Raw genomic sequence first — 13,195 nt, 5'->3', positions numbered from 1 at the left:
GTATACAATTGTCATGAGACCAGTAATTTAGGAATTTGATTTGGTGGTTAGGACCGGTAGGGTTCTCAGCTTACATCCAAAGTAAAACCGTTGAATAGATCTTGAAGCAAAGCTGGAGAAAACTGGTAGTGGTAGATACAAATCTAATGATAAATAAGAGTTTAGCTAATTAGATCAATTGGAAAAAATGTAAATTTATTATTACTGGAATAGGGTCATTATTGAATCAACTACGTAATCTTCAGACATTTCTTCACACATAAACTAATTGTATGAATGGTCAACATTTTTAGATTGATTTCTACCATTAAAAGATTGTATCAGCAACAGCTTAAACTTCTTCAATGCCTTCAATCTCCAAACTCAAAAGTTCACATCAAATATTTTACAGTACAAAATTCAAATATTTAACTACATAAATTAAACTCTACAATTCGAATCAGTGATTATCAAACATCCACAAACCAAGCTGTCAGTACAATCGTGATTGTTTTCATCTCAACGTCTCATTGCACTGAGGGTTGTGTCCTCACGGACCATTAGAGTCCATTGATGAACCATTAGAGTCCATCAATTGAGAAACTTTCTTATTTTACTTGTCCCAAATTAATCATATTGGACATTTCAGGCAACCAAGCATAACTTGGACGTATCACAAATAACGGAAATTTAAGAAGAATTAAGACCAGAGAAGTAGGCTGAGTAGAGTGATTATCAGGAAAGAAGATGCAGTAAAACGGTCTGCTGCTCCTTTTGATTCTTCCGTTGGTTCCGGTTTTATAATACAAGTTGGAACCACTAGTCCGTCACCAATCTTCCCCTTATCGCACGTCTGTACGCCTTTACTTGAATCTGACTGTAATTTATTTGTGTTGAAGATACTTTTAAATGCCAGTTTCTTCGATTAACCATATTAAAAACACCAATTTGCGGACCAGAAACTATCAATTTTTCAATTTGGAAGCATGTGTATTGTGTAGTCTGTGTAGTCTGTGTAGTCTGTGTAGTCTGTGTAGTCTGTGTAGTCTGTGTAGTCTGTGTAGTCTGTGTAGTCTGTGTAGTCTGTGTAGTCTGTGTAGTCTGTGTAGTCTGTGTAGTCTGTGTAGTCTGTGTAGTCTGTGTAGTCTGTAGTAGACGTTACTATACTTAGCAGCAGACGCTACATCCTCTGGATCAGGTTGGACTGTGTCCTAGTCTAATAAGTCTATGGTATAGATATAATAGGTAGAGCTTCATACATAGCCTAGATTAAACCAATAATCATAGAGCCTACATTATTGAAGTAATAAATATATGAAACTTGTAGTTGTAAGTAAAGGTATAATAGTATAATGGATCACCCTTACCAGTTCATAGCCCTCGTTACAGGCGAAAGTAATTTCCTGTCCCTCGCTGTACGGAGCACCTCCTGATCTCGTAGCAATGGGGGTTATTGTACCATTAAAACCCTTTATCTCCATACAACCACCTGTTAAAAGTTTTATAAGACTTCTGAAAGCTTCTTAAACTGTTATTAACGAAATGCAGAGATTCCCCTTAATTTTAAACACTTACAATTTTTTCTTCCATTTAAAGCTAAGTGCTAACCGTGGTCGGCTGACATGAATCAGTAGTTCTGGATTCAAGCCAAATCTCAGAAATTACGAAACTTGTCAAGCTGTCATGCTCATTAGAAAGATTTTGAAAATTCAGTCTTTCTGTAAGTACTGTTTTGCAGCACGTTTCTTAGCAATGAAGCGGACACTTAGTGGAAAAATGTAACGGTCAACATTACCGTTTAGCAGATTTTCTAACAAATCTGTCATTTTAATTCACTTTTAAGCATTTTCGCTGTTTCCTAACTTGTACGGTTCAAACTATGACCTCATGAAGTCATGACGAAAAATCTAACATTTCTAATATATTGGAACCTTCAACCTGCGAATTGATAAAATAAAAGGTTTGCCCACGTCATTCTATGTAAAACGATGCTCCAAAGGACGGTGGGACACTGTAACCATGCGAACCAGCCTTTAAGAAGCCAGTGCTTATTATCAAATTTCTTTGTTTTCCAGTTAACCATGGAGATAGATTGCCAACTGTGAGTTACACAAATTTAATAATTTATCAAATCAGGAACCCGTAAGTTACATAAATTTCGTGAATTTGAATTTTATTGACTGCAGTAGTTCACATGACAATAAAGAGCCAGCAGGCTTCCCATAATTTACTTAGTGAATGACTTGATGTGGTAAGCACTAAACAACCGTATTGGTGCTCCGACGTCAGAATATGTAGCAAGTCAACTCACTACGGTGGTGGTGTAAATGGCTAAGGAGCTGTGTTTTGCACCAACAATATGTATTGTTCAGTGTTCACCCAAGAAATGTAATACTAATTACAATTTTAGGTTTTTTAAGGGTGCCTAATATTTAGCGGAGCTAAAAGAGGTGCAGTTTAACTGGAACTTCAATAGAAACGAGTAGACATTCAAATTGCTGGTGATCAGATTCCAACACAATGGAGCCGTTGGAACTACAACGGAGAAGTTTTACGTTCGATGGATTCATCACAGAATAAAAACAGATTTGATCCGATGGATCCATTCATAAATTGATTGGATTAATCAAATTTTGACGAGAAAACTAAAACGATACTGCTCGATATGAAGTGGTAGTACTGTTTGACCGTCTTAGTAATGAGAAAACAGTTTATTTTATCAAGTCTATCCGGTATGAGTATGAACTATGATGGACGAACATGTTTTGAGCCATATTTTGTTCACATTTCACGAGACTCACTCGAACGATTGTTCACATTCTCAAGCTGCTTACTGTAACAGTACATTACTGCCCGGGTACTTACTGTAACAGTACATTGCTGTCCGGGTACTTACTGTAACAGTACATTGCTGTCCGGGTACTTACTGTAACAGTACATTGCTGTCCGGGTACTTACTGTAACAGTGCTGTGCTGTCCGGGTACTTACTGTAACAGTACATTGCTGCCCGGGTACTTACTGTAACATTACATTGCTGTCCGGGTACTTACTGTAACATTAAATTACTGTCCGGGTACTTACTGTAACATTACATTGCTGTCCGGGTACTTACTGTAACATTAAATTGCTGTCCGGGTACTTACTGTAACAGTACATTGCTGTCTGGGTACTTACTGTAACAGTACATTACTGCCCGGGTACTTACTGTAACAGTACATTGCTGTCCGGGTACTTACTGTAACATTAAATTGCTGTCCGGGTACTTACTGTAACAGTACATTGCTGTCTGGGTACTTACTGTAACAGTACATTACTGCCCGGGTACTTACTGTAACAGTACATTGCTGTCCGGGTACTTACTGTAACAGTACATTACTGTCCGGGTACTTAATGTAACAGGACATTACTGCCCGGGTACTTACTGTAACAGTACATTGCTGTCCGGGTACTTACTGTAACAGTACATTGCTGTCCGGGTACTTACTGTAACAGTACATTACTGTCCGGGTACTTAATGTAACAGGACATTACTGCCCGGGTACTTACTGTAACAGTACATTGCTGTCCGGGTACTTACTGTAACAGTACATTACTGTCCGGGTACTTAATGTAACAGGACATTACTGCCCGGGTACTTACTGTAACAGTACATTACTGCCCGGGTACTTACTGTAACAGTACATTGCTGTCCGGGTACTTACTGTAACAGTACATTACTGTCCGGGTACTTAATGTAACAGGACATTACTGCCCGGGTACTTACTGTAACAGTACATTGCTGTCCGGGTACTTACTGTAACAGTACTGTGCTGGCAGTTTAGAGTTAACGAGGGTGTCATTTTCAGCTGGTTTTTCACAAGTTATTGTGATCTCATCTCCGTGCTCTTTTATCGTGTCTAGATCGAACACATACCCTGGTTAAAATACAAATATTTAAAAACTTAGTATGAAGTTCATAAATCCGAGAAGTTCTTTAAAAACTCCGGCAACACACCGTTTATCCAAAACATCAATACTAATATAAATGATTTATAATTTAATTTGTACTAGACAAATAGGTCTATAAAACCCGTCTGTAATCATCAGTACCTTCATTGCAAGTGAAGGTGTATACCTCCCCGACTGCTATATTCCCTGTCATTTGGAACGAGCCTCCCTCTGTAGCCGGTGCTTCACACACTGGTTCTGCGGAATGTGGTTACATTATAATGTCAGAAACTTTTCAAAGCTTTAATCAAGAGAATTTGAGAGTTCAATTCAGTCCAATTGGCAAGTGTGTGTTCGCTGAAATTACTTGAGAGTAAGACGTATTGACTATTGTGTTTTTTTCACTCTACGTCATTATTCCTGATCAAACATAAACAATTAATTTACCTAGTTACAAATTTTTTAAAATTTATTAAAATTTATTAAAAAAATTTACCTAGTTGACAGACTGGTACAGCGTCATCAAGGTAACCTTTGAGATCGAAAACCATCGTGTTATTGGTAATACAGCTTAAAAATCTTGGTCCCAAAATAACCAGAGATGTATTTGTACAGTATGCCTGAAAAGAGTAAACCAGACTCAATTTTAAAGACACAATGAATACTGAACAATTTTCTTTAAAGTCAAGAGTCCGAGATAAGAAATACTAAAACATATCACGTGACTTACCTCAACGTGATTAACTCCAGGAATAGCTTTTTCAGCCCTATCGTCACCTTTATTCTTCGTCTCATCAACATACTGGAAGTCATATCCTTCATCACCTCCAATGACAACAGCTTCTGGCCAGTTACAGGTGCCTTATAGAAATTATGATTAGAGAAATGTTTTGAATGTAATTGTGTGGGACGGTTTTAAATTATATTGTAAACCCGGTATACTAGACCTCTAATAATATGTGTACACTGTACCCACTAATGATAATCTAGTCAAAATGCCGGACATCAATTGCTTCATATTTCAGTCCTTTTATTAACCTAGGCATCGAGGACATCCATTTGCACCGTCAGCGCAACTGAACATGCCATTCTCTTTACACACGAAAGAGAAAGTTTCCGGAGCATCAGCTGACATGGCATAGTTATCCTTGCACTCTATGTCACCCACGGCGACTGAAAGTGAAGGGGGTTAATGATACTGTCTCTATACTGATCAGTCTATACTCTCCTTGGACCTTTCCCTAAGAGTCTATGAAAGGTTCAGTTAACATCGATGATCGATATCTATAGAAACCAAAAAGTTTTAGACATTTGTAAAAAGCTTTTCACATACCAACGAGTTCTTGGTTTAGATTTATGTTACCATCCATTGGAACCAACTTTACTCCATTTTCTTCCGGAATAACCAACGTATCTTCAGTGTGAGGGGCTATGCACTGAGCTGAAATTTTCAGTTTTGATAATATTCGATGAAGTTATTCCTCAATTATTTCTTCTAAACTTTAATGTTCAATTTATTCATATTTACCTATGTTTTATATAACTAACCTACACATTTAGGACACGTAGTACATTCAAATAACCCGTCTTCATTTGACTTCCCACAATCGATCTCGTAAGAATCTGGTGCATCATCTGCTACCCCCATATTCTCCTCGCAGACTACCTGATCATTATTTCGTTTGATAAGAGTGTTTAAGATCGGGAAAAGTAAAATTCGAGTTAATTGTTTCGGTAAAACGTATATGGTCCATCGTTAGTGCTAAATTCTTACATTTTCTTTGGTGAGAGCGTGTGATGCCCCTTTTTTGAACGCCTCCATGGTGAGTTGTTTGAACACACCGTCAGCGCCGTCCGCAAACTTAGTACTGTCGGGGTTCGCAGGACACATAGCTGCAAAACAAAAGGTGGGACTATATAATTGTGAGAGTTTGTTAATCATAATGAATTATTTTATAACTCAACTCACACCACTTCAAAATAGCAAGATGTACGGCTGAGGAAAACGCTGTGTGAGTCACAGAACAGATTATGCGATAAAGAAATCATACTAACGGTAGCACTTAGGACATGCATCTCCGCAGCTAAGTAGCCCCATATTCGGATCAGCCGCCCCAGGGTCGCTACAAGTCACAGTGTATTTTTCTAGGGCACCCTCCTCTAAATCGTGTCCATCTTCACATATCACCTGAATGAGGTGAATAAGACTGCAGGGGTTCTAAAACTTAAAATTTATAGGTGGATATTAAGATGTCGGCTCGAAATACTACTGAAATTTTCAGCCCCACGCGCATAGAACTTTTTGTCACCTTTTCAGCTTTAAAGGTAACTTGTTGCCCTTTTATCATCTCTTCTATTTCCAGCTGTTTAAAGACAGGATCCTCTCCTGCCACGAACATGTTGGCATTATCCGGGTTTGCTGGACACTTCACTGAAAGATAATAGACTATAGTAATCGTTTACGGTATAGTGAATGTACTATACAATTCTCTAGGATACAAAATATCTCGGATATCCACTTCGTTATGGAGACTGGAGAGAGGTCAGCTAAAGCTAAGATAATGATAGTGTCGAATAACTTAAACAAATCAAGCATAATTGTTTCCTAGCACGACTCACCATAACATTTAGGGCAGGTTTCACAAGACAGTAATCCCACAGCATTACAGGTAATGTCAAAGCTGGTCGGGGCATCTGGAGCTAAAGAATAGTTGTCTTCGCATATCACCTAAACAGAGAAAATGGATTGTCCATTTGATTTGGACTCTGAATTAGGGTATCTGTGTTTGATTTCTACAATTCCTACGATTAGTTCATACTTTTAATTATACGTTTAATAGGAGTTCACCCCAAACATGATGGAAGAATTCCACTTACATTGGCGCTGGTTAAAGTGTGAGATTTTCCTTTAGTAAGAGCAGGCATTGTCAGTGTTTTGAATACTGAGTCAGTATCGGCAACAAACTTATCAACACTTTCGGGATTTTCTATACACATTGCTGTAAAAATTCGTTCATTAGTCTTTGGTGAGCATTTACCCTATACAGCTTTGAAGCTACAAAGATATTTGAGGGCTACAACAAATATAAGCAATCAGCACTGTTGAATGTTGATAGGACCTAGTGACCTAGGCGTTAATGTGACCTAGGCGTTAATGTGACCTAGGAGTTAATGTGACCTAGGCGTTAATGTGACCTAGGAGTTAATGTGACCTAGGAGTTAATGTGACCTAGGAGTTAATGTGACCTAGGAGTTAATATGACCTAGGCGTTAATGTGACCTAGGAGTTAATGTGACCTAGGAGTTAATGTGACCTAGGAGTTTATGTGACCTAGAAGTTAATGTGACCTAGGAGTTAATGTGACCTAGGCGTTAATGTGACCTAGGAGTTAATGTGACCTAGGAGTTAATGTGACCTAGGCGTTAACGACGATTTAAAATTACCCACCATAACAAACAGGACAATCAGTGCAAGATAACAGTCCAGAATCTGGATTTGCAGTCGTGTCAGCTCCTAAACAGCTTATCTCAAAGTTCTCTGGAGCGTCCTCTACTAATGAGTGCCCATCTGCACACTTAACCTGCAATTATAAAATGTAGTCTGAGAATTGAGATCTGATGGCGAATATAAATCCTTATGGAGGACATAAGTTCCAATTCAGTGGATTCATCGGCATCATTTTCTGCATTTACTCCAACGACGATGAAATTGATGGTCCTATCAATCATTATCATCCAATAATGCTATTCAAGGCAACAAAACCTTTTTAACAATGAATGATTTCATTTGGCTCTATCAGTTTATACTACTGAATGGATTAATTTGGTCAGTTTTTGACGTCAGGAAGTAAAACATTATAAAGCGACAACCAACATGTAACCAACAAATGATACTGACCGTATTTTTAGGGACGATGAAATTTTCTCCTTTTCTTAAAGATGGCATGTACAGCACACTGAAGACTGGTGACCCCACAGAAAATAGGTCTGCATTTTTAGGGTTTGCTGGACACTTAGCTGCGGGTTTTTTATCGATGTTATCAACATTTAGCAGGTTTACAACCTAACTAATTACAATTTTATATTGAATATAATATTATAATTTCGCTTGAACCTTTCTGCCAGTCGCTTACCATAGCAGTTGAGGGCGGTATCAGGTGCATCTTTAGTGTACGCGAAGAATTCGTTGGCCCCGGCTTCAGCTCCTACTGCTGAGCAATAACCATAAACTGTTTCTTCGTCAATACCGTCCCTGAATATTGAAACAGTTAGTTACTGTGAAGCACATCGATCTCCCCCTTAATTCTTTACTGTCGGTAAAAAGTCAAAACATTATAAAGTTATAAATTTGATTCAAAATAAATACTAAAATACAGTAAAACCTCTATATACCGGACCTCACGGGGGAACGATAAATGCCTGGTATAGAAAAATCTGGTATAGAGATTAGAGAGTTTCACATGATCCCAATCACCAGTATCTGTAGCCTCTCAAATAACCTGTCAAACGTCTTATATACCCAATTAGAGCCTTGTATGCATGTACTGTGTCGTTTCAATTTATGATTGCGTGCGTGAGTGTGTGAGTGTATGTGTAGGGCGCTCACTTTACCTCTCCGTTTGGACAGAGAGGCTACGTCCGGAAAGTGACTACCATAGTGTCCCGTTCATCTAGTGATGATCCGGAAAACCATGTAGGAGCATCGGCCATCGGCTAGGCCGGAACAGCTTCTCGGGAAGATTCGTTTAATTACAAATCGTATTGTGATTGTAAACAGCTCGATATGTACTCGAATAACTGCCAAATTCGATATTGGCTTTTTAGTTTTACTATTACAGCTTTTCATTTAGAAGTGAAACAAAGCATTCGTGTTATAAAGCTATGGTGTGGACAATCTATACCTGTAATTGAAATTAAAATGTGAACCATAGCATTTCAAAACGTAAGGCCAGCCTTAAATCTGAAATTGGATATTTGAACCAGATACTTACTCGAAATTGTAGCCATCATCACACCGCAACCTGTAGTGTATATCTTCGCTTTGCTTGATGTTCATCAGCCGCTTCTCTCGGCTCGGTTCTGAGTCTGGTATATCAACACTGCAAACGAACCAGTTTATGATGAATATCATAGAACTGCGATTGCAAAAAAGATATACAGATGAGTAAAATTTGAAACCCTAATAAAGATCTATGATTAAAATAGTCTTACCACCCCATTTTTTTATAGTATGCGAAGTATTAGCTAGGTCACGTTAGCAGGTCACGTAATAACTATTTACTATAAGTATATACTAAATTATACAGGAACTCACTACGTCACGTTAATTAATTGTTGATCTTATTATTTATTCCATATCAAAATCACTTAGCTCACGTCACGTTACTATCTATTAATACTTTACAAGTTGACACCAAACCTGGTGCTAACATCTAGTAAGACGGTCAAATGTGATAAATGCTCAGTACAAATTCCAAAATCTCGCCAGAATCTAATATGCAACATGTGCAGGCAAATTAAACACTACAAGTGTAGCTACCTTAGCAAAAATGACGTTGAAAACATATCAAAAACTCCAGGATGAAGATGGTCTTGTTTTGAGTGTATATCGGGGGAACTACTGAACATTATTACTGTTAATTCACAGTCAAACTTTTTTAATCCTTACGACCGTAACAAATTGATAAATAATATAGGTGAACAGAGAAGGAGTTCCGGGGAAAACAATAAACTTTTGGATGAACTATCGGATAAACTAATTAGGTGCACAAAGATGGGACACCTCCTCAGCAACTACTCGATCCTAACTATACACAGCATAATCTTAGTATTATCTAATTCACTCATTTTCATGAATACAATATTCTATTTCCCTAATCACCTCCTCTCGTCGCAAAAACTATGCGCAAAAATGTGCCGTCTCGAAACTCAGAAGTAATCACTGAAGCTAACTATGAATGGTTCAATGACTGCAATACTGCCACACATAGAAATTCAATATTCTTCAACGGCCCACTACTATTTGTAGACGCATCGCTAGACGAAGCATTCAATTCAGTGTCATGCCAATTGCTGAAGAGTGAAGGCGTTCAAATCACAATGCAAAAGAAAAATACTGAAGCTGCAGAAGGTGGATGATAATGTAAATGAGTGGTCCACGAGTAAATTTCTCATCCACGAAATCAGCGGCCTCCGTAGGTCCACTAGAAACAGAAATTCTTAATCTTTTTTTGCTGCTAATCGGGGCTAAATCCAACGTCCAGAATATTGAGTTTTTAAATTTGTTTTTTATCACTTTTATACCAAGCCAAATCAATGCTGTGTTTTAGTTTATAATCTGTAAATTTTTTAAATAATCTGTTTGTCGTACAGTGAAATTAATTTGAAACTCAAACCCATTTGTAAATGTGATATGTGAACAACATTTTTGCTTGACTTTTTTTACATTTTCTATAATCTGCTGCGTGCCATTAAATAACGAATTCAAAATTTATTTTCCATTATAATTCGCAGTTTGTTGCCATTTTATCACATTTGACCACAGTTTTTCTATTTAGTTTTGATATATTTTCTAGTAGTTATGTTTTCAGGAGTGCCCATTGGGGTCTTTATTTTTAACTTATTGTGATGTAAAACACTAATTAGTCCATGAGAGACAATCCCCTTACGAGGGGCTTTCAATCAATAGTGTGAATATTCACCTGTACACTTTGACGTAAAGTTTCGTATTTGACTTGGTAGGTTGCTCATCAACCTTCTGACATACCGTCGCTATTTCTTCAGCTGTAATAGAGATTTATATCAAGAGTTTAAATTCCCAAATAGTCAGACTGAGCAGGTTGAGCTGTAGTAAGACACAGTACTGAGGTGTTAAAACATTTTCATTACTATAGAGATTTATATTTAGCATTTAAAGTTGTGATCATTAAGAATAAGATACATTCTTCTCAAGTTTGAAGTTATGCATGTTCTTGAAGTTTAAACAACGTCAGCTTCGTAAGAGAAAGTTAAATATAGATTTACCTGAAATACATTCCATATAGATTTACCTGGAATACATTCCATATAGATTTACCTGGAATACATTCCATGTAGATTTTCATTTTTTCGACCTCATCTTCAATGATATCTTCTCCCCACAATGGATCAGTGGCGTCCACTTTATCACCAAATACCATAAGCGAGTTATAGCCAACCATTGTGCGTTCTTTGTTGTTGTCGTTGCAACCAATATCTGTAATGTAGCGGGTAGTAACTAGTAATGACATAAACTTATAATTAATTATTTGTAGATCCGCGATATAGTGTCAAATATAAAGACAGGTGGTGATTCAAACGCTACCCTACTATATATTATAGATTTCATTTGTAAAGAGGATCCAAAAGGCGACGAACTTTTTATCTTTTATAATTTCTCACCTATATACATTGAAGGGCTTCGAGGATTACATTGAGTCAAGCCACTCGCTCCGTTAAAATCACCGTTTGATCCCTCCCAACAACCGATTTGATCGCTTTGCACGGCATATTTGTTGTTAACGTCAGCAGTTATCTGTTTTATAAAATCTAGTTGACTCTGACTCCCTGGGGATATTATTGTAAAACGATTTGAGCCAAATTGAGGCAAAAAGTTAATTAGTCAATCAGTTGATTAACAAATTAGTAAATTAATTTTTAATTAGTTAATCAAAAAAGCGTATTGACGAACATGGATAATTAACACATGTAGGGAGAGTTTCTGGAGACAAGGCTCCAGACCCATCATCTTTTGGTGAACAGGTGTACACTGGATCTATTCCAATTACCTTATCTTCTCCCCTCTCTGAGAAATTGGTATGTTATCTTATACTGCCGCTCTACACCGAGCTAAATGATAAATCATAGATTCTTTGTATACAATCTACAGACTTTAGTTATAATTCTTATGTTCCTTCTGCTGCACTTTGACATACAAATTAAACTGTATACACGTGGCAAAGTTATAAAGGATTCCAAAGACATAAACCTAACAGATTAAATTGTTTAGTCTTTGATGAATCAATGATTTGGGTACACTTAGGACAGAAACAGAACTTAGGACATAACAGAAATAAAAGATAAGATAGATAAATAAGAAAATTATTTTTGAAAAAGTGCTAGAAGAAATGATTGTTTATACCCATTTGGAAGTTATTATTGCAGATAACGGTATAGGTTTCGTATAATTCAATCTCTTCGACATCAGGGATCACTGAACCGTCTTTTATCGTCGGTTTAGGGCACTTTATTGCCGCTACTCGGGAAGGGGTCGCGTTAAAAATTAAAACAATGAAGGTTGGTTTCAATCGTGAAACTATGAAATTACAGCTTTGCTTGTTGAAATTATGGCCAAAATGGACCATGATTTACAAAGGTAGCTAATGTTTTTTGTTGTCAGTGCAAAACTACTTTTAAGAGTGATTTTTGTACGTCACTCCTTTAACTTATAGGAGTGACTTACTTATTACTAAGTCCTTAAGCTTGAAGGAGTTATTTACTGACCCATGCTACTTAAGTAAGGAGTGTCTTGTTACTTACCGTATTTGAGGACCAAACTGTCGGGCGGTTCTATTTCGTTGCTTTCTGAAAAACTGCTCACGACTAATGTCAGCAGTATCGCAATCACATACTTATTTAACATATTATCTGAGGATTTTTAAGATTAACAATAAAATTAACAAGAAATTTGGGTCAGAGATTCTTAGCTGTGAGCTATTTTTACGGGCTCCGTTCATAAAAGGTGAATGAAATACATTATAATACTGCTGGAAGTATTAGTTGAGTGCAAGCACCCAAATAAATAACAAACAACAAAGGTCCGGCGTGATGTCAACAATTTGAAGTTCGTGTTCTTCTGGACACAACTTTCCATCAGCCTTATTACCAGTGGAAAAATGAAAAAGTTTCGGCCGATAGGTGGAAAAATACCATGAAAAAGAAAGCAAATTGTACACTGAATAATTTGTAAGCATTGACTAGGATCTATGTTTAACATAGAGTCGGAGATACACGAATAATGGGTGTTTGGTGTGTGTTCGGCTGGATGGTGCAAGGAGACTAGGTACTCAGAAAAACGTGTAACAAATAATGACGCCTACGCGATTGAGAATTGCACCTGAATTTAGCACAGTAAAGTTACAGGACCTATTAACTTACCAGCGAGAAGGCTGGGATTTAAAGGGATTGTTTTTTTATCATACTAAAGAACTTGAAAATAAAATAAAAAACTTGGAAATTTTAAGTTGAAAGTAAAACCGCTTGAGACACAAG

The 13,195-nt window shown here is 37.2% G+C and overlaps 1 protein-coding gene across 3 annotated transcripts; it reads right to left on the bottom strand.

Annotated features, from left to right (window-relative positions):
• Positions 1-96: 96 nt before the first annotated feature.
• LOC134819501 (uncharacterized) lies at positions 97-12,630 on the bottom strand. Of its 3 annotated transcripts, XM_063829460.1 has the most exons (24): positions 12,464-12,630; positions 12,066-12,179; positions 11,616-11,729; positions 11,327-11,491; positions 10,983-11,141; positions 10,609-10,690; positions 8,899-9,006; positions 8,041-8,159; positions 7,806-7,924; positions 7,356-7,488; positions 6,785-6,906; positions 6,527-6,635; positions 6,217-6,338; positions 5,963-6,095; positions 5,682-5,800; positions 5,456-5,573; positions 5,241-5,348; positions 4,946-5,080; positions 4,638-4,768; positions 4,404-4,527; positions 4,070-4,165; positions 3,775-3,894; positions 1,347-1,468; positions 97-856 (listed from the first exon to the last, which is right to left on the bottom strand). In XM_063829460.1, the coding sequence occupies exons 1-24, from the start codon at positions 12,564-12,566 to the stop codon at positions 680-682; spliced, it is 2,952 nt and encodes a 983-aa protein (XP_063685530.1). In that variant the 5' UTR covers positions 12,567-12,630; the 3' UTR covers positions 97-679. The 3 variants fall into 3 exon arrangements, with proteins under 3 accessions (XP_063685530.1, XP_063685529.1, XP_063685531.1); XM_063829459.1 differs by lacking the exon at positions 12,464-12,630 and having other exon boundaries at positions 12,066-12,349; XM_063829461.1 differs by lacking the exons at positions 11,327-11,491; positions 11,616-11,729; positions 12,066-12,179; positions 12,464-12,630 and having other exon boundaries at positions 10,957-11,048.
• Positions 12,631-13,195: the final 565 nt, after the last annotated feature.

The sequence above is a fragment of the Bolinopsis microptera genome, chromosome 8 (genome assembly GCF_026151205.1).
Source record: "Bolinopsis microptera isolate Bmic1 chromosome 8, MBARI_Bmic_1.0, whole genome shotgun sequence".
Lineage (NCBI taxonomy): Eukaryota > Metazoa > Ctenophora > Tentaculata > Lobata > Bolinopsidae > Bolinopsis > Bolinopsis microptera.
Note: the sequence above shows the minus strand (reverse complement) of the source record. Positions and strands in the feature narration are given on the sequence as shown.

Bases quoted from the DNA above. Each gene is read 5' to 3' on its own strand.
- LOC134819501 (XM_063829459.1), bottom strand. From the start codon at position 12,288: ATGGTCCATTTTGGCCATAATTTCAACAAGCAAAGCTGTAATTTCATA. The intron at 11,730-12,065 runs GTATAAACAATC...CCAATTTCTCAG, and splicing joins CAATAATAACTTCCAAATGG to AGAGGGGAGAAGATAAGGTA. The intron at 8,160-8,898 runs GTAAGTATCTGG...TTCAATATTCAG, and splicing joins GATGATGGCTACAATTTCGA to GGACGGTATTGACGAAGAAA.